The sequence below is a fragment of the Malaclemys terrapin genome, chromosome 1 (assembly GCF_027887155.1).
Source record: "Malaclemys terrapin pileata isolate rMalTer1 chromosome 1, rMalTer1.hap1, whole genome shotgun sequence".
Taxonomy (NCBI): Eukaryota; Metazoa; Chordata; order Testudines; family Emydidae; genus Malaclemys; species Malaclemys terrapin.
This window is the reverse complement of record NC_071505.1, coordinates 298,007,633-298,025,505: the sequence shown is the minus strand read 5'-3', so window position 1 is coordinate 298,025,505 and position 17,873 is coordinate 298,007,633. Positions and strand designations below refer to the sequence as shown.

The 17,873-nt window shown below is 40.8% G+C and overlaps 1 protein-coding gene across 6 annotated transcripts in view; it reads right to left on the bottom strand.

The window, feature by feature from the left end:
- Positions 1 to 366: 366 nt before the first annotated feature.
- LOC128829835 (phosphatidylinositol 3,4,5-trisphosphate 3-phosphatase TPTE2-like) overlaps positions 367 to 17,873 on the bottom strand; it is a 42,654-nt gene continuing 25,147 nt past the window's right edge. For all 6 annotated transcript variants that reach the window (XM_054015217.1, XM_054015219.1, XM_054015216.1 and 3 more), the window contains 13 exons: positions 15,364 to 15,463; positions 13,101 to 13,164; positions 12,057 to 12,121; positions 10,843 to 10,903; positions 9,592 to 9,673; positions 9,411 to 9,499; positions 7,709 to 7,770; positions 6,249 to 6,329; positions 5,184 to 5,289; positions 4,238 to 4,335; positions 3,651 to 3,746; positions 2,939 to 3,009; positions 367 to 636 (listed from right to left, as the gene is read on the bottom strand). In XM_054015217.1, the coding sequence (XP_053871192.1) occupies positions 534 to 636; positions 2,939 to 3,009; positions 3,651 to 3,746; positions 4,238 to 4,335; positions 5,184 to 5,289; positions 6,249 to 6,329; positions 7,709 to 7,770; positions 9,411 to 9,499; positions 9,592 to 9,673; positions 10,843 to 10,903; positions 12,057 to 12,121; positions 13,101 to 13,164; positions 15,364 to 15,463 (1,078 nt within the window). In that variant the 3' untranslated portion in view covers positions 367 to 533. The remainder of the gene's footprint in view (positions 637 to 2,938; positions 3,010 to 3,650; positions 3,747 to 4,237; positions 4,336 to 5,183; positions 5,290 to 6,248; positions 6,330 to 7,708; positions 7,771 to 9,410; positions 9,500 to 9,591; positions 9,674 to 10,842; positions 10,904 to 12,056; positions 12,122 to 13,100; positions 13,165 to 15,363; positions 15,464 to 17,873) is intronic.

The window sequence follows — 17,873 nt, the reverse complement described above, 5'->3', positions numbered from 1 at the left end:
TTTTCCTTTATTACAGAGGCGGTTTTCCAGCCATTTGTAGGGGACAACATTCTCATGTTTTTGCAGGGTTCCTTAGCTATAAGGATAACACTGAGCTTTTATATCTAATAGAGAGAGCGAGCGTGTAAGAAAGACTATGTTTGTAAAGCAGTATGCATGCATAGGGTAGTGTATAGTTTGAACTCTGGATTTTGTTTTTAACTCAAATGTGGATACTGTAAAAAAGATTAAGAGGATGTGGAATGTGTTCAGATCAAGAAATTCAGTTCTTTGGTATTATGCATAGTACAAGTGTGTTTAACACATTAAATTCTTCAGAGAATGCCACACTAAGAAACTTTACATGATGACAGTGCATACAAGTGGTATTTTTCCTTGTTTCAACATTTAATTTTGAGATACTGCATCTCCATACAAATATACCAAGAATTACATGAAGGAGACTCTCAGAAGATGCTACCATATTGGGGAAGACCAAACATGATTCTTTGAGGGAAGCCAACTCTTTCTGAACAAAAGCTGACAACTTCTCATTATGGTTCTACAAAGTTCAACTCCACAGCAAACGTCTCCCTGTAGATTTTCCACATTTTGGATTTATGAGGGTTATCCAACTCATTTCTAGGAAGGTAAAGCCTGGAAAATAGAAATTGTCATCTGTTTAGTTATTCTACAGTTCAAACATGCTGCCCTCTTATGTATAGTATGAAAGCAGGCTTGAAAAGCAAGTGAAACATGAGAGCTAAGAACGTGTTTCATATTTTGAATATTTTTGGCTAACCAAATGCATTACACCATTTTGACAAATATACATTCCATGGTTAAGACCGGTGAGCTAGAAAACCAAGCCCAGCCATAAAGTGAACTATATAAACAATTCTATTAGAAAAGGTGACTGCTTTATGGCTGGTGCTTCATGACAGAAGCACCAGCCACATTTGGGGATAAAGTGGTACCAATTTTAAAGTTCAGAGCCAAAAATTATTTTGCCCAAGTATTTTGCTTTTTGGTGATCACTAAAAAAAATTGATACAATAAAATTTAGCTCCTCCAGTGTCACAAGAGGACTCCTATCAGCAGCTGCAGATACATGCTTTATCTCAAATTTGGAAGAGCTCTATGGGACAGTGACTTTAGGATATTTGAGGATTTGAACCTCATTTGAAAGAGCATGAGTGTTTCTCTTGCTTCACCCATGCAGTGTTAAATCCAAACTAAGTCTTCAGCTCTGTTTCTGCAGCCATGATAAATTTTTAGCTTTTGATTTAAATCAAGCCATGAAAGGAATTTAAAAATCCTTTTAACCAGGATCATATAGCCTTATGATATCAACTCTTTTCATGGCTGACAATCCCTCAAGGACACATCAGAGGCTTCCTTCCCAATGTTGGGTTTCACTAAACACTTTACTGAAGAGTGCCAAACAAGCATTTGTTTAGCTGGACAGTCAACATTACACTGCAAGTGCAATCTCTACTGCCAGAAATCCCGGATTGGTGACAGCACTAAGATTTAAGCACACACAGGCATTTCACACCAGTGTACTGGAAGGAAGAGCATGCCTTCCCCAGCCAAGAGAAAGGTGTTCTGGTAGGTGTCTAAATCTCCTCAAGTACTTCAGGTAGCTCAAGACACAACTGGAGGAGCATACCAACTCCTCAGTGGGTTTTATGGCATCTTTAATGTAGAGACAATACAAAGCACAGATTTAGGGCTATTGTCCATGAAATATTTGGGTTGTCTTTTTTTCTTACCATTACACATTTCAGCTCACTTCACTCTTTGCAAAAGGAAGAGGAAAAAAGGGAGCACCATTATTAAATACTTTAAAATCTGTTAACAGTAACGTATTGCCTATTGAGGATATTGCCTAGTGCAGCTATTGTTCTGAGCATCTGTCATGTTTAAGAATCATGAGTGTATATGTGGCCCAGATGCAAGTGCTGGTGGTCATCAGCTTCCACATGCAGGGAATAGTGCCAACACAGTCTTCTCCAAAGCCTTCACTCCCAAGTTTGCAAACATGGTGGCAAATTGTAAGTTGTCCTTAAGCCTCTGATAGGCAAGGTCTCTAGTGAGCACTAAGTTAGAAGCATTTGCCAAGAGCATGCTAAGGCTCCAATATACTGATGCTATACAAGTATGAAGACAAGGTCCCCACTCTATCATGTGAGATGATTAGGCAAGCAGCAACAAAATGAGTTAAAATTTGTTTTGAATTTTATTTTAGGCAACTAAACATTCAGCTTCAATACTTAGTAAGGTGGAATGTTACAAAGATCAGTTTCCTGGATTTGCATGAGACTTAGTCATGGTTTAAGGCCAAACACTACAAGTTTCCAACTTATTGCACTGTTATTACCTACCTACCTTACTAAGGGTTAAACTCTAAGGCAGCGGTCCCAAAACTTTTGAAGGTTGCACTCCCCCCTGACCCATCTGCAGGTCCCTGCCCCCTGGGACTGGGAGCAGGGCCACAGCTTGGGGTGGGGGCATGCAGCCAAGGATAAGGGGGCTGGGAGCAGGACCAAGGCCAACAGCTGGGCCACAGTGGGGGCTGACAGCTGAGCCCACGACCAGGTGCAGCTCCACTCCCAGCCTTGCCCCTAGCCTTGGCCCCAGGCTGGGAACAGAGCCACAGGTGAGACTGGGGGCTGGCACAGAGCTGGGAACAGGACAGTAGGGTGCTCCTTCCTTGCCTTCTGTGGAGGCTGGCCCAGGCCCTGATGTGTTCTCCTTCCTCCTCCGGATGTTCCTCCACACCCCCTAGGAGGCACACCCCGCAGTTTGGGGACCTCTGCTCGAAGGTTTTGAAGTAGATGTTGCATTTTTCCAGATGTTAATGGATTTAAAGAGAATCCTAAAGATTTGCTCACCCATTGAAAATTGTAGCATTATGGACCTGCCACTCTGGTTGTCCTGTTGTAATACATCTTACCTGTTATTTTCTATAAAAGAGGTGTTGAACCAGAAGAAGAACGGGCAGTCATCATAGCCTTTTGGAAGATCCTAGGAGAAGCAAAATTGTGTTTAGGACATTTCTTATATATTTGCCTTTAAAAAAAAAAGTTTAGTACAGCACAGATTGTTCCTTGGCAGAACAGGCAGGAACTAGTATAGTTAGAATCACACAACCCTGCAAACTTGATGAGGAGCTGCTGCTTGCCCACATCAAAACAATCTCACATAATTGACTTTAGCTGGAATTTTATAGTAGGGTCAATGAAAGAGGATTCAGGTGTGTGTGTCACCTTCATTACACTGAAGAAGCAAGCAACAAATGAGAAGCAATTCCTGCTCTTGTTGTAACTTTGGCTATGTGTCCCCTGGCCTTGAGAGTAAAATTAGGAGCTACAGTACAGTCTGAGGTTACTTTGTCTGAAGTTACTTTGTTATAGGTCACAGTACAAGGTCATGGAGAGAGAAGAGAGAAGCAGTCACGCACTTGTACTCAAACATTTGCAAGTGCTTGCTATGAAGTGTCTACCTTGATAAGAGGAAATACTTTTGAATCAAGGCTAGACTTGTCCTACACACTGGGTTTTCACATTGATGCCAATGATGTACAATACCAACAGATGCATACGTATCCTACATCTCAGAGTTGGAAGTGTACCTGAAGAATGCAGTCTTTATTCCACTATACTTACAGCTCGTGATTCAAATCGGACTTTCACATCACCGCTTATAACAGGACAGTCTTCCAAGCCAATTACTGCAAAGTCATTTTCAGCATCAAAAAATAACTGAAGAAAAAAACAGAACTGTTTGAAATAACTGTTTTCAAACTGAAAAAATGCACACAATCTAGCAGTGCCAATTAAGTGTTCCACTACTAAGTTACAGTGGCTCAGATGACAATACCCAATTACTTATGGTTAAAGGTTCTACAGTGAAAAATAAGGAAAAATGATTGACTGTTGCCCTCCTGTTGCCAAGGTACTCAGTTTTACTAACTGATCTAGAGTTTGACCTTTAGTTTCCTGAGAAATCCACATTCCTTTTGTCCTGTGACAAACTTGGGAGCGCCAAGTCACATGAATATGTGCAGGAAATAAGACTGAAGTGTTCTATTCCTAGTATTGGTAAATTCCCTTATTAGAAAGGGAGAAATTTCTTATATCAATATTTTCCCACAAAAACCAACAGATGTAATGATTTAGTAAAATGTGCTCAAGTTCAGTATTGTGAAGACATTTTAGTCAGACACCTTTATTAGAGCCATTAGAGTTCTTACCCTACAGTTTTCTTGAGTGGCACAAACACAATGGAATACAACTTTCTTTTTCACAATTATCTGAACTTTAAGATCACTTCCATTGCCTTTTCCAACTCCTAGAAGGAATCAAAGTTACATTATGCAAGGGTTTATCTTTAAATTATAGAGCTGGAACAATAAGTGGTTAAATGGAACAGGATACATCAACCCCATGCACTGTGCTATAATGATAGCAAATTCACTTCTGTGTTAAAGTAGTTTTTATGTGGCACTTTCTGGAAGACAGTAGAAAAGAGGTATAACTAGGCATAAGAGAATCATGCTTTGAAAAGTATCTATATGAATTTGTTGATGGGTCCCTGATAAACAACCCTGGAGAGCAATTCCTCTAGCCACAGAATAGACATGGAGCAGCAGCAAGGTAAGGTGCCTCATGGGTGGGCACTTGAACTTTAGTCCTTGGCTTCTCTGCCAAGGCTGTTCAGATATCAGACTCAGAAGCACCCTTGAAAGCATTTGATATATCACGGTCACTTATCTGCTGAAGAATTCTAGCCCCTGAATGCATGCACCTCAGTCCTCCTCCCCATTCTAATGCCAGTTGGAGGGAATAAGCCAGCACTGAAAGAGTCAGGCAGAAAGAACTCATTTAAAAGGGGCACAGTCACAGAAGGTGTTCATTTCGCCTGCAACTGAGTTACAAAGAACTTGAGTTTACATTTATATAGAATTTCATTATGTTTTACCTGGCTTCCATGGAACAGCAAAGCATCTCACCACTGAAGGTTTTTTTTTTTTTTTTTTTTTTTTTTTTTTAACTTATTCTAGTAATTCTGACCCCAGTAAGGTGTCTATAGTGCACTCAATATATAGCTGTATGAATACAGCGTTGAAATAAGTGACCTGGAAAACGTTCCAAAACCAGAAAGACTAAAGTGTCCACATAATTTGTATTCTTGCTTACCATTAATAGAGTAGATTTTGATGTTCTTTATTTTGAGTTGTCTCTCTGGTGGGAGTTTCAAGTTATACTTGTTCTTCAGGATCTCATAATACCCAACATACCTACTCTGCAATGCAAAATAAAGCTGCCTATGTTAAATATGGTCCTCAACACATTTGGTGCATATAGACTCCGTTGCTTTCAGTGACCGATAAGTGAGAAGTGGCAAACTGAGTTAACGGACAGAAATTTACACAATTAATCCCATTTTTGCCATAGGTTTGCTCTCCGTGGCCTTGGGGAAGTAGCAGTCTGTGCCAGTTTCCCCCCACTCCCATCCATAAAATAGTATTAACACTTGTCCGACAGAAGCCTTGTTAAAGGGATGTTGAGTAGTTGGTCAGCAGTCTTCTGATAGAAAGTGCCCCCTTCTCAGAAATCTGAGTTTGAAACAGCTTACTGTCTGCCCTTCTAGAGGCCCTTATCAATTTCACTCACTTTTTGACTGATTCAAAGTAAATGAAGTTGACAAGGGCCTTCCTTCCAGGTGGGAAGCTGGAAGGCAAAAAACTTCCATTTCCATTTGTCCAAAAATGGTATTTTTCCTTGAAATCCCTTCCCACTTAAAAAAAAAAGCGGTTTTGACTTTGTTCTGTTCAGCAAAAAAATAAAATAAAAAAAAAACATGAATTTTGCAGAAAGTTATTTGTTTTCCAGCTAGCTCTAGTTCTGAGCATCATTTGTTCACCACATGGTTAACATTAAATGCTAGGTATTGAACTTTTATTTAAGTCTCTCTCTGCCTCTTTTCTTCCCCCCGCCCCGCCAAGCACATTTGTTGGAGCTACAGAAGGGAAGTTTCCCCAAAGAGGAGGGCCAGCTAGTAGAGGGAAGTCATTAAATTCCTAAAAAGCACATTACCCAGACATGGCACAGAAGTTTGGAAGTTCTCAACTGAACTGTGGAAAATACTTCAATTCTGGTTCTTCCATCCATTACATTTAAAACAATTGCATGGTGGATTTTTATGTGCTTTTTTGGTCTAACTCACTCTCCACAATCGTCTCACTTTGTTTAGGCTCTTACCTGGGACGGTGTTTCAACTCCTTGAAATTTGGAACTTGTACTTTTATCAGTTCTCCTCTCCCCAAAATAGTCCAAGCTCTCCTACATATAAGAGAGTCAGTTTCAAATGAAGCAACAGGACAAATTTTTCAACTGGCTCACCGTGAAGTTTGTGCTATTATATAATAATGAAGACTAAAACGGAAAAATATCAGATATGAACAGTGGTAAGAGGTTTGAAAGAGTTCAAACCAATGCTGGAGAGCAGCTTCTTTGGAAGCTAGAGTGAGTCGGTACTAGAAACACAAGGATTAGTCAATCCCTATTGTGACAGAGAATGCTTCCAGGTGGACAAGAAATTGCTAGCCAGAAAATGACAGTATTTAAGCAGTTTTAGTAAAACATCCATCAGAAGTTTAGAAAACCTAGACCTTGGGAATAAAAAGGAGTTTCTAACAATCTGTCTCCATCACCCTCAAATAAAAACCTCACACTCCAGAAAAATACCACAGATGTGGTTCCAGGGACCAAGATCAATCAGCGCACAATTTTTGAAAGAAAAAAATAAAATAAAACCCCACAATTTGCAAGTATCGGGGGGAGCTGTGTTAGTCTGTATCCACAAAAACAGCAAGGAGTCTGGTGGCACCTTAAAGGCTAACATTTATTTGGGCATAAGCTTTCGTGGGTAAAGAGACACTTCTACCCACGAAAGCTTATGCCCAAATAAATCTGCTAGCCTTTAAGGTGCCACCAGACCCCACAATTTGCAGACATTCAAGCTAATATTGGAGAGAAGTCTGTAAAACTACCTTGTAGAAGAGACACTTAACCCAGTACATCAATTTTGATGATCCTCATACAGATGCAGGTGATTCATACATATAGCATTTTTGCTATCCATGCAGTAGGGCCACAAATCTAGCTATGCTGCATTACAGCAGCAGATGACCTGCTTTTAATTATGAGAATTGCCACTCTTATAGGTATAGTTCATCTTCAAAAATGGCAAGTTCTAAAGGGAGGTGTGCTTCCACCCTCCACAGGTGCATGGTAATAGGGATACATGGGTCATTTTAAGATTTGATACTAAACTTTGAGGAGGCCTTGCTTTAGAGTAAGATTAGCAACTTAAATTCTTAGTTATAATGGTTTTAAAGTGAGAGTTGTTTTTTTGGTAAAGTCATTTTAACAGCTTAATCAAAAGCTTCCATGGCTAGTGGTATTTCAGCATAATCCAGTCAGTCTCTTCCCATTCTTCCTGGCTGCTATTTTCCATCCCTTCAAATTATGAACCACCACCACATTTGGCAAAGCCTTTTAAAAGTGGCTTACGTTCTCCATGGAGAAAGAGGCATGTGTTTTGTAAAGGGCCTCTCCCTAGTCAATACACATGGTCTACTCAGAAGATGCCTCATCTGTCTGGGGCCTAACAAGTTTTTTTAAATCTCAAATGGCTAATATTGATTTTTCCCTCATACCTTTGCACTCTCAAACTGGTCACTGTCAATGAGCCAAGTACAAACCATTGTTCCAGTCCTGCCTGTATTAGAAAGAAAAAGAAAGGAAAAAAAAAAAAAAAAAGACTACAGGTATATCACAGTATTTTGAGATATACATGATAGTCAACATGCAAGATTAAAATTTTAACTCTAAACAGAGGCCACATACATATATAGAGTAGAAACTAGAGTACCATCTTAGACAGGATTCAACACTTCTGAATTAAAAGAAGATGTGCTTTTGCAAAGCAGTTTCTACAGGTTTGTATTTTCCTAGTTCCTCTAATGATTCCTTTGAGAAGAATGTCCCCCCAATAATTCCTCTCTGCAGCTTTACCATGAACTACAGCAAGATGATCAGTACTTTTCAGACCCCCGTGTTTAAATTTGAGATGGTGCCAAATATACCTCAAAACCCCAGAATTACAGTCATTCTATAGAGTTACTGAGGATTACCTTCTGCACAGGGATGTCCTGACAAAGGGAGAACTGCCACATGAAGTAGGCACATATGTCAAAGCACTGAAGCCAACATTGTCAAAAGCAGCTGTCTGATTTTCAGAGTGCCAAGCACCCAGCAGCTCACTGATTTAAATGAAAGCTGTTAGGTGCTCAGTTTGACAAGTTTATCCTCTCAGGTGCCTAAAACTAGGCACATGCTTTTGAACAATTTTAGCCTAAAGTTGTACGAGAGACATTCAAGTGCAGGATGCCAATAGACAAGAGACCTTCAATATGCAAACTTATTAAAACAAAAAATTGGATGTAGGAAGCATGTAGCTAGCAGCAGACTGGGAACTGGTGCAGAGTTTTCCAAAAAAGTGCCCTAACTGCTTAAGTCACTTTTGAAAATAGGACTTGTGTGCTGGGAGCATAGGTGCTGCCGTATCTCCTGGCTTGAAGTGGATTCCATTATATCCAGGGTTTACAGTTTGGTTCAATGGCTCTCAGCACCCCTGCTATACACATTGTTCCAGCACCCTTGACTGGGAGCAAAGGCATTAGGCCTCACAGAAGCCTGCTTTGGATTTTAAGAGTCTGGCCTGATAAACAGTTCTGCTTATGCTGCTAAATGTTATGTTTAAGAAACTGCAGAATTGTATTGGTGAGAAGAAAAGAAAGTAACCAGAAAGCTGGGGAGGGCGGAGGAGGGGGGGAAAAAAATACTGGTGTGAACTAACAAAACCTGTACCGATGGGGGAGGAGCGGTAACATTGAAATGAGAGACTAACACATGGATAGGATAACATAATAAGAGTTATAAGTTTGTTACAAAGGCAGGTTGAAGCTGTATTGTCCAGCACTAGAGGTGACTGATGAGATTGATTACTTACAAGTGGGAAGCTCATTAGGACAATCACTTGCTGAGTGTTTTGCTTTAATAAATGTGTTAGACCCATCCGTTGAGTAAATGAATCTCAATCCAACATTAGGTGCTTTGAAAATTTTATCCATTGTAAAGGGTTTTTGAGCACTTCTGATAAAGTAATTATTAACATGCTTGTTATTTGTCTGGATAGAAATCTGAACTATCCCATGGTCAAATTATACTTGCATCAGAATCTGAAATTTAGGCAGGTAAGACATTAATGCATTTTAAAAGTTTAAGTGTCACACCATTTTAACTATGATACTCCTATGTTTTCCAATCCCTTCTTTGCTACGGTACTTATTCTCTTACCCTTGCCTCCTTTACAGTGAATTGCTATGATGTTCTTTTCATCCTTTTTCATCCACTCACGCACATTGGCAGTAAATTTCAGCATGTCCCTAGACAAAAGCACATGAATTACAGCATAGTCAGAGCTTATTTTATACCTAGTATTGTTGTTGGGCTGCAGGAACCCTACCATATGACTTACTTTAGGCTGGGGACATTGTGGTCATCAATAAAGACTCTCTCCACCCTGTAATGGAAGTACACAGGGTCATAACCTTTTTCACCTACAAAAAACGAAACTTCAGATTAACACTAGTTTAGAGTTCTGGTAAGTACAATTATGCCAATAGAGGTAATTTAAGTCAAGCTATTTTCTCTGCCTATGTTTTGAAGATGTTGTAATAGCAGCTCAGACTATCTACTGGAGTCTTACAGTGCTACTAAATGAATAGATTCAGGATTCAATTTAAGCAGATCTGGATCAGGCTTAACTTTGAAGGCCAGCTTCCTATTTTGTGTCTGCAATTTTGCACTCAGTTCATTGTGGGGCCAAAGGACTCCCACCAACTGCCATCAGTTGCAACAGTGATTTGTGGGGGTAATAAGTGGGAGGCCAGTTTTCAAAGTCATGACCCTCTGAGCTTGATCTTCTCTATTTTTAACTGGTTGATTGAATCAATGTTGGTTCTCATGATCTGATTGTCCATAACCCGCCTTTGGCCAAGCCAATAAGGTTTTGAGGGTTATTTCCATTGGTTTTTTTGGATGCAATCCTGTTTATTTGCAAAGAATGCACAAAGTCCTGTTTCCCTGAACACAGGAGGATCAAACAATGGGAGGCAGTTGCCCCTCTCACAATTCCAAGTCTGCCATTCTAGCCAGCACTCTGCCCAAAGTGCTCTCACAGCCACCCTACCTGTGCTTTTTGTTACTGTATCCTAGTTTCATGGTTTTTGGCTGTTTCTGACTCAGTGCTGTATGCTGAGACAAGCCCTCAGATACATAGCACCAGCAGTTAATCGCCAGCTGCCACTTTCATTTGCAGTCCCTAATGGACTGACAAGTTTCAGAGTAACAGCCGTGTTAGTCTGTATCCGCAAAAAAGAAGAACAGGAGTACTTGTGGCACCTTAGAGACTAACAAATTTATTAGAGCATAAGCTTTCGTGGACTACAGCCCACTTCTTCGGATGCATCCGAAGAAGTGGGCTGTAGTCCACGAAAGCTTATGCTCTAATAAATTTGTTAGTCTCTAAGGTGCCACAAGTACTCCTGTTCTTTTTCCTAATGGGATGGTTTCCATTGCTTTGGCTATCACTAAATGAAGGGGCATTTAATTGTTCCCTCATTTAGCCTGAAAGAAGGCTATTATGCCAGTCAGCTTCAATAACATCTGTGATGCACTTTGTGAGAACCACCCAAACTCCAGCATAACAGTAGCTACACATACTTACTGCAAAGGTTATAGATTGTATAGTGGTCTTTATGTTTTGTATCCAAGAATCTTGCAACTTCCTTAAGGAAATAAGACATAAGAAATAACCATTTCTTAACTCCAAACATCTGCTCTCTTTTCAAATATACACACACGTTATTCTTCATTTCCACTGCCACTTAAACATTATACTGCCCTTACTGGAGAAGCTGGCTATATTCACAATAGACCATGAGAAAAGAAATGAGTAGTTCAGGTTCTCATCTAGCTACTAAGCCAGTCTACTACCAGTTTTTATAAATTTAATTCAGTAAAGTTTAAGTGATCATTTAGTCTTATTCTGTATTTGAGAGCGAAAACCGCCTCTTTTATAAATCACCATGTAACACAGCCTGGGTAGCAAAAAGTGACCTTCTCAGGAAGGCTTTAAATGGATAATGAAAATAGGGTGACCAGATGTCCCGATTTTTGCTTATTTGTCCCATGTCCTGACCTACCTTCGGTCAGGACACGAATTGTCCCGATATTTTGCCTCTGTTCACAGGCCCCCGACTCCATCCCCTCCTTCCCCCATTGGATCCCTCCCCAAATCCCCACCCTGGCCCCGCCTCCAGCCCCACCCTCACTGCCCCATTGGATCCCTCCCCAAATCCCCACCCTGGCCCCGCCTCCAGCCCCACCCTCACTGCCCCATTGGATCCCTCCCCAAATCTCTGCCCTGGCCCCACCTCTTCCCCAAGCACACTGCACTCCTCCTCCACACTCCCTCCCAGGCTTGCGCTGATCAGCTGTATGGCAGTGCAAGCGCTGGAGGGAGGAGGGAGGTGGAGATGGAGCAGAGGCAAGCTTGCAGGGAGCTCCGGCGGCCTTTTTTTCCCTCCGCCCTCCCCCCTCCGGCATCCTGATATTTCACCTGTGTGATCTGGTCACCCTAAATGAAAATGAGGGTAACCTCAGGACACTTATGCAACAAATCATGCAGCTAGAGGACAACCCCAAGGACAGGATGGACAGACCGCACCCTTAATTTTTATGCTCGTGTGATCTAGACATAAGCCCACTAAGTACTGGCCTCTGACTGCAAGTTGGTTTCCTGAAGGCCATCAGAGGCTAGTTTAGTCATTCCCAATCTGATCCATATTCAACCTAGCAAAAAAGGACTGGAAGTGGAACAGAAATTCAGTGCTGTTAAGTTTTGAAGTCACATGCATTAGGGATTTTAGGAGATTTTACCTTTATAGGATTCCTATAGAAAGATTGCTTCCCGGATGATGGAAATGACATTGCAATAATACGATCTATGGAGGAAACATTTATAGGTTAAGTCCACAAGAATTGGAAATTGGCAGCAGTGGATGAATCTGAAAGAACTACTATGCACTATCAAAAGTGTAGCTTTGAGAGTGGAAACACCATTAGTGTTATGAACAATTCGTTACAGGTCACAGTATGACTATTTGTTTGTGGGGTATCACCAGCAGTAGCTCAGATTTTAAATTTGAATTTTTAATGACAAAGAAGTACATTTTCTGCCCATGTACTGTCTGTACTTTATATGATATTTATCAAATTAACAGCCCTGCAATAATGGATATTCCACCTAGAGGAATATCCTAGCTCTCAATCAGCATTCTCTACACAGCAAGACCTGCTTAGACAATAGATTAGTTTTGTACCTATCCCACCCTGAAAGCTGGCACTTATAGGTCTGCAAATAAGTTATTTAATTTTGTTTTCTGTCCATTCAAAAAAAAAAAAAAAAAAGTTTTTTTTAATTTTGGTTCAAGTCAACCAAGTAAGAACATTTCAGCAAAATCAAAGAAATTGGAAAAAATTGAGCTGAAACAAAATGGTCAGTTTGGGCATTTTAAAAACAGAAGTAACAAATTGGGGGATAGATTCACAGGAACTGTGGTAGTGGGGGCAGGGTGGTGACTATGGCTTGTGGTCAGGGCACTCTCCTGGGATGTGGGTGACCCAGGTTCAAGTTCTTGCTCCACAGCAGGTCTCCCACATCCCAGGAGAGCAGCCTAGTTATATAAGAGGTGTAAGAGGGGCACCACAACAACCTCTTCAGTCTTTTTGTAAAAAGAGCACCCAAACCCCTTGTGCATCTAAGAACTGAAATTTTAATTTTCTTCCCTTCAACCGAAACAATTTGCCAAACTTATGAACTCTGTCGGCCCGAATATGCATTTTTGGTGAAAAGCCTCAGCTGAAAAATTTCAGCCAGCTCTAACTTTGGAGTAACCAACAGTTCTCGAAAATTGTACAAACCAGTAACATAAGTAAGGTCCAGGTCAAAGCCATCTTTTGTATAGCGCCTTTTGTTTTCTGAGACCTGTCAGTCAAAAAGATGAATGAATGAGTTAGAAAGGAGACTCAAGGGAACCATAAAGATTAGTGAGTGTCTAGAAGGGGGAGTACTGAAGTAGTCCAGATGGTTACTGTTTCTCCTTGTAACGAAGCGTGAGTGGCAGAGCCTCAATCTTCCCCTATCCACTCCAGGTGGAAGTGTACATAGTTAGGCTATACACACACTATAGAGCAGGGGTTCTCAAACTGGGGGTTGGGACCACTCAGGGGGTCATGAGGTTATTACATGGGGGGGTCATGAGCTGTCAGCCTCCACCCCAAACTCCACTTTGCCTCCAGCATTTATAATGGTGTTCATTTATAACACTTTATATATATTTGGGCGGGGGGGAGGGGGGTCGTGTCGTATTCAGAAGCTTGCTATGTGAAAGGGGTCACCAGTACAATAGTTTGGTGAACACTGCTGTAGAGCTTATGTCAACATAGCCAGCCTAACTCCCTAGTGTAGCAGCAGCATACATCAACAGAAGGAGTTTTTCTGCTGGTGTAGGAACACCACCTCCCCAAAGGCCATTAGCTATGCCACCAAAGACACTTCTGTTGGCATAGTTGCATCTACATTGGGGGTTTTGTCAGCATATCTATGTCACTAGGGTGTGTCCCCAGCCCCAGCCCCCTGACCAGCATAACTACACTAGTACAAGTGTAGATCAAGCTTAAGACTAGCAAGTGGCTCACACTAGGTAACTCAGCAGCAGTCTTACAAATTTAGAAATGAAACTGCATTTTAGTCAGGCTTTGTGCTCAGGAATTATTTCAATACAGTAATCAGTAGCCAGCAATAGCTGTACTGGAGCTGACCTTATCAAGGCCTTATTCTAGTTAGCGGACAATGCACAATGAGACTTGTCTACATGGATCACAGTTGTATGCCGCATCATATTGCTGAATTGTTAAAGAGTAGCATTTAACCCATGATACAATTCTCCACTAGGAGGAGGTGGGTGGGAGCAGTGGGGGAGAAGATCAACTTTGTTGCATCTTCATCAATTGCTAAATCACGGCTACTCCCACGTGCAAGTGAGACCTTAGAGGGAGAAACACTAGTCAGATCACAAAGGTTACTCTTATCTTATGAAACGATGCCAGGGAATCCTTTGAACTCTTAGTGGGATGCAATACAGCTCAACCGCACTTTAACATTTTAAGTGAAGTAAGGGACAGATCATACATACACACACACTTCCCCCCCCACACACACACCTTATAAGGTCTTGCAGATTTTTTTTCTATTAACAAGTTTTGATGCCTCGGGTAAACTCTAGCCATATAAATATCTTGGAAATTTCTCAATTAGTCTACATTTGACAGGCAGGATGCCAATGGAGTATTGATTTTGTCCCCTAAAGCCCCAACTTCTGTGTGCATTTCAAATTGACCCTACATTACAAGTCTGGGGGAGGGGAGAAGAGAAGGAATAGTTTACCAAATAGCTTTGAATAAAAAGTATGTCTAAACATGATGAAATGGAGTTTTAATATCAGATGCTACCAGGAAGCTAAAACTTGAAGGCAATTTCTATTCTGTTTATACCTGCAGAAGATGCATTACAATAAAAGCTTTTGCCTCTGATTTTAATTGTAGCCATTCATTTCTAGATTCACGGGATACAGCAGATTTTCTTTTCTCTGCCCTGCCCTGCAAGTTTGCTCAATATAAAATAAAGTCGAGCCAGAAAATGGAAGGACAGAATTGGCTACTTGCATCAGGTAGTCATGGCATCACAGCAATGCCATCACACTGCTGTAGTGGAACAATGGCATTTTAGAAGACGTGACACTATATTGAGAGTGGAAACACTGCAGAGTGCAGAAATGGTTCTCAACTACCCAATGCCCTAACTCAATACCTGTTCCTATCAATCACTAGAACAGATTGCCTTAGTGGAAGAGGCAGAATCCTGTTACTAGTCTACTGGCCTGCAGTTCTGACTGTTTTCGAATGAGAACTGTGCAGTGTTAGGCATGAGGTGAGGGAAACCAGAGTGCAGAATAAACTAAGACAAAAACAAATGGAAGGGAAGGAAGCAGAAGGAGATGGGAAACAAAGTGAAAATTCTTATTACTACCTTTCACCCCTGAAGTCAGTTACTGCTTTAAGAATATAAGGAGAGTTTGAAAACTATAATAGCACATTCAGACAAACTGCTATGAAGCTAACTTACCATCCTCCTGGTCACCTTTTCTAGTTGTTTCTTTTGCGAGGCCAGGCGAAATATTCTTATCAGAATGATAATTCTCAAAGCTCGAAGGACGATAACCATTCTAGCAAAGAGAGGAAGATGTTAGCTTTTCAATTGAATAGAGCTGGACAGAAGATGTAAATTATGTTTTGCCAGAAAGACTGAAATTTTGTTTTGTTCCAAATGAGGATAAAAGCCAACACTACTTTTTTTTGAAAAAAAAAAAAAAAAATTTAAAAATTGTTTTGGGTCAACACATTTTGATTTGATAACTTCAAGGTTTTATTTGTATTTCAACCTTCCATTTAGTTTTTTTAAAATTCTAACAAAAAAAGTTGGAATTTTCTATTCCAGAAAGTGTCAAAACAGGATATTTAAATAGTCAAAATGCTTTTCTGTGCCCCCATCCAGTGAAATTGTGTCAAACTACAAAACGTTGCAAAATCATGTTGTTATAACAAAACTGCATTTTTCTGATGGCAAACTATTTAAATACAAGTTTTCTGACTGGCCTCACAATGAAGCCAGCCAGGAATTCACCTACGGAGATAGTTTTCATTGTTTCACTGCTGTGCATAGAGATGATGCCAGCAAGTATAGTCTCACCCTACCTATCCCTGTAGCAATAGTAAGATTGCCACAATATTAGGCAAGCCATAACACTCCAGATCTTCCTGTTTCCCAGTTTATATCCATGGTATACAAGGTCACTGTACTCATTTGGGTATGTTAATGGCTCTTGGTAATGAGAAGACATCAAGATCAAGTGTGCACCTTTGGCTCCTTACTCCATGGATATGTAGCGTTTTATGCAAGAAGTTCAGGAAAATGGAGCAGTTCTAGAATCCCAAATGTAATCACTCATCCATTTGAGGGAAAGAGGATAATGGATATTCTCAGAAGGAAGTTTTGAAGTCGTAAGACAATTTTCTCCTGATGCAAGTGGTTTTAGGAAAGCATGTTACTGTTTAGAAGGCTTCCCTTAAGGTATGCCTACTCTGCAATCATGACAGCCCATGTAGCTATACCCAAAGCTAGCCTTCATTGAGCTAGCTTGCTAAAAACAGCAACTTAGCCACAGTAAATAGGCTAGCTGCCCAGTTAGGTACCTGGGGTCCCAGGCAGGATTGTAGTCAGGCCCTTAGCCCAGGCCACTGCCTGTACTACACTGCCATTTTTAGTGAGTTCAGTCAAGGCTAACTCAGGTGTGCTGACACACTGCAATCACACTTCCCAATTGCTGTGTAGACACACCCTAAATGCATCCCAGGAAATGCCCTGTCCTACATGTGATGAGATTACCTAGAGTACAATCAAAGTACACAGTTGTGTGAAGGACATGAGACTGCTCTATTAATTTATAAAAAGAAGAACAGGAGTACTTGTGGCACCTTAGATACTAACAAATTTATTAGAGCATAAGCTTTCGTGGACTACAGCCCACTTCTTCGGATGCATATAGAATGGAACATATATTGAGGAGATATATATACACACACATACAGAGAGCATAAACAGGTGGGAGTTGTCTTACCAACTCTGAGAGGCCAATTAATTTATGATTGTCCAATTACAGTAAGGGATGTGCGCTATTTGACTATATGGAGTAGCATCAAAAGGTGTTGGGAGCCTAAAAATCAGGACAGCACAAGACCTTGTCTATAGGAAAAAAGTTTTGCTGGGATAGTTATGTCAGCAAACCCTCTAGTGTAGAGGTAGTTGATATCAGCATAGAACGGCTTTTGCTGGAATAGCTTAAGGTCTTCTATGCCAGCAAGAGGTCTTCTACACCAACATAAGCTACATCTACACTAGGGCTTATAGTGGCATAGTTATGTCCATTTAAAAAACCCATACTCAACTGACAGCTATGTCAGAGAGACAAAGTAGGTGAGGTAATATCTTTTATTGGACCATCTTCTGTTTGCAAGCTCTGTGGCTCAAAAGCTTCTCTCACCACTAGAAGGTGGTCAAATAAAAGATATTACCTCACCCACTTTGTCTTGCTCAGATCCTGGGACCAATACAGCTATAGCTAACTGACATAAAACTTACACTACATATAGTTAAGTATAGACCAGCACTAAACAGATAAAGAGTCTTTCTGGAAGTGGGAGGGTCAGTTAAGGGCTGCTGGGAGAAACAGGTTGACAGAAAGGTTCTGCAAAGAGCCTGAAGATCATAGAGTATCAGGGTTGGAAGGGACCTCAGGAGATCTAGTCCAACTTCCTGTTCAAAGCAGGACCAATCCCCAATTAAATCATCCAACAGATTTTTTGCCCCATATCCCTAAATGGGAACTCACAATCCTGGGTTTAGCAGGCCAATGCTCAAACCACTGAGCTATCCCTCCTCCCCTCAAGATAGGCCTACCTGGCTAACATGGGGGATTTTGGGGGGGGGGGGGGGGGGAAGAGAGAGAGAAGAGAAATAGGAAGCTCTAGGGAGACAGCTATAGATGGTTTTATTGTTTTAAAATCCTTATTCTTACA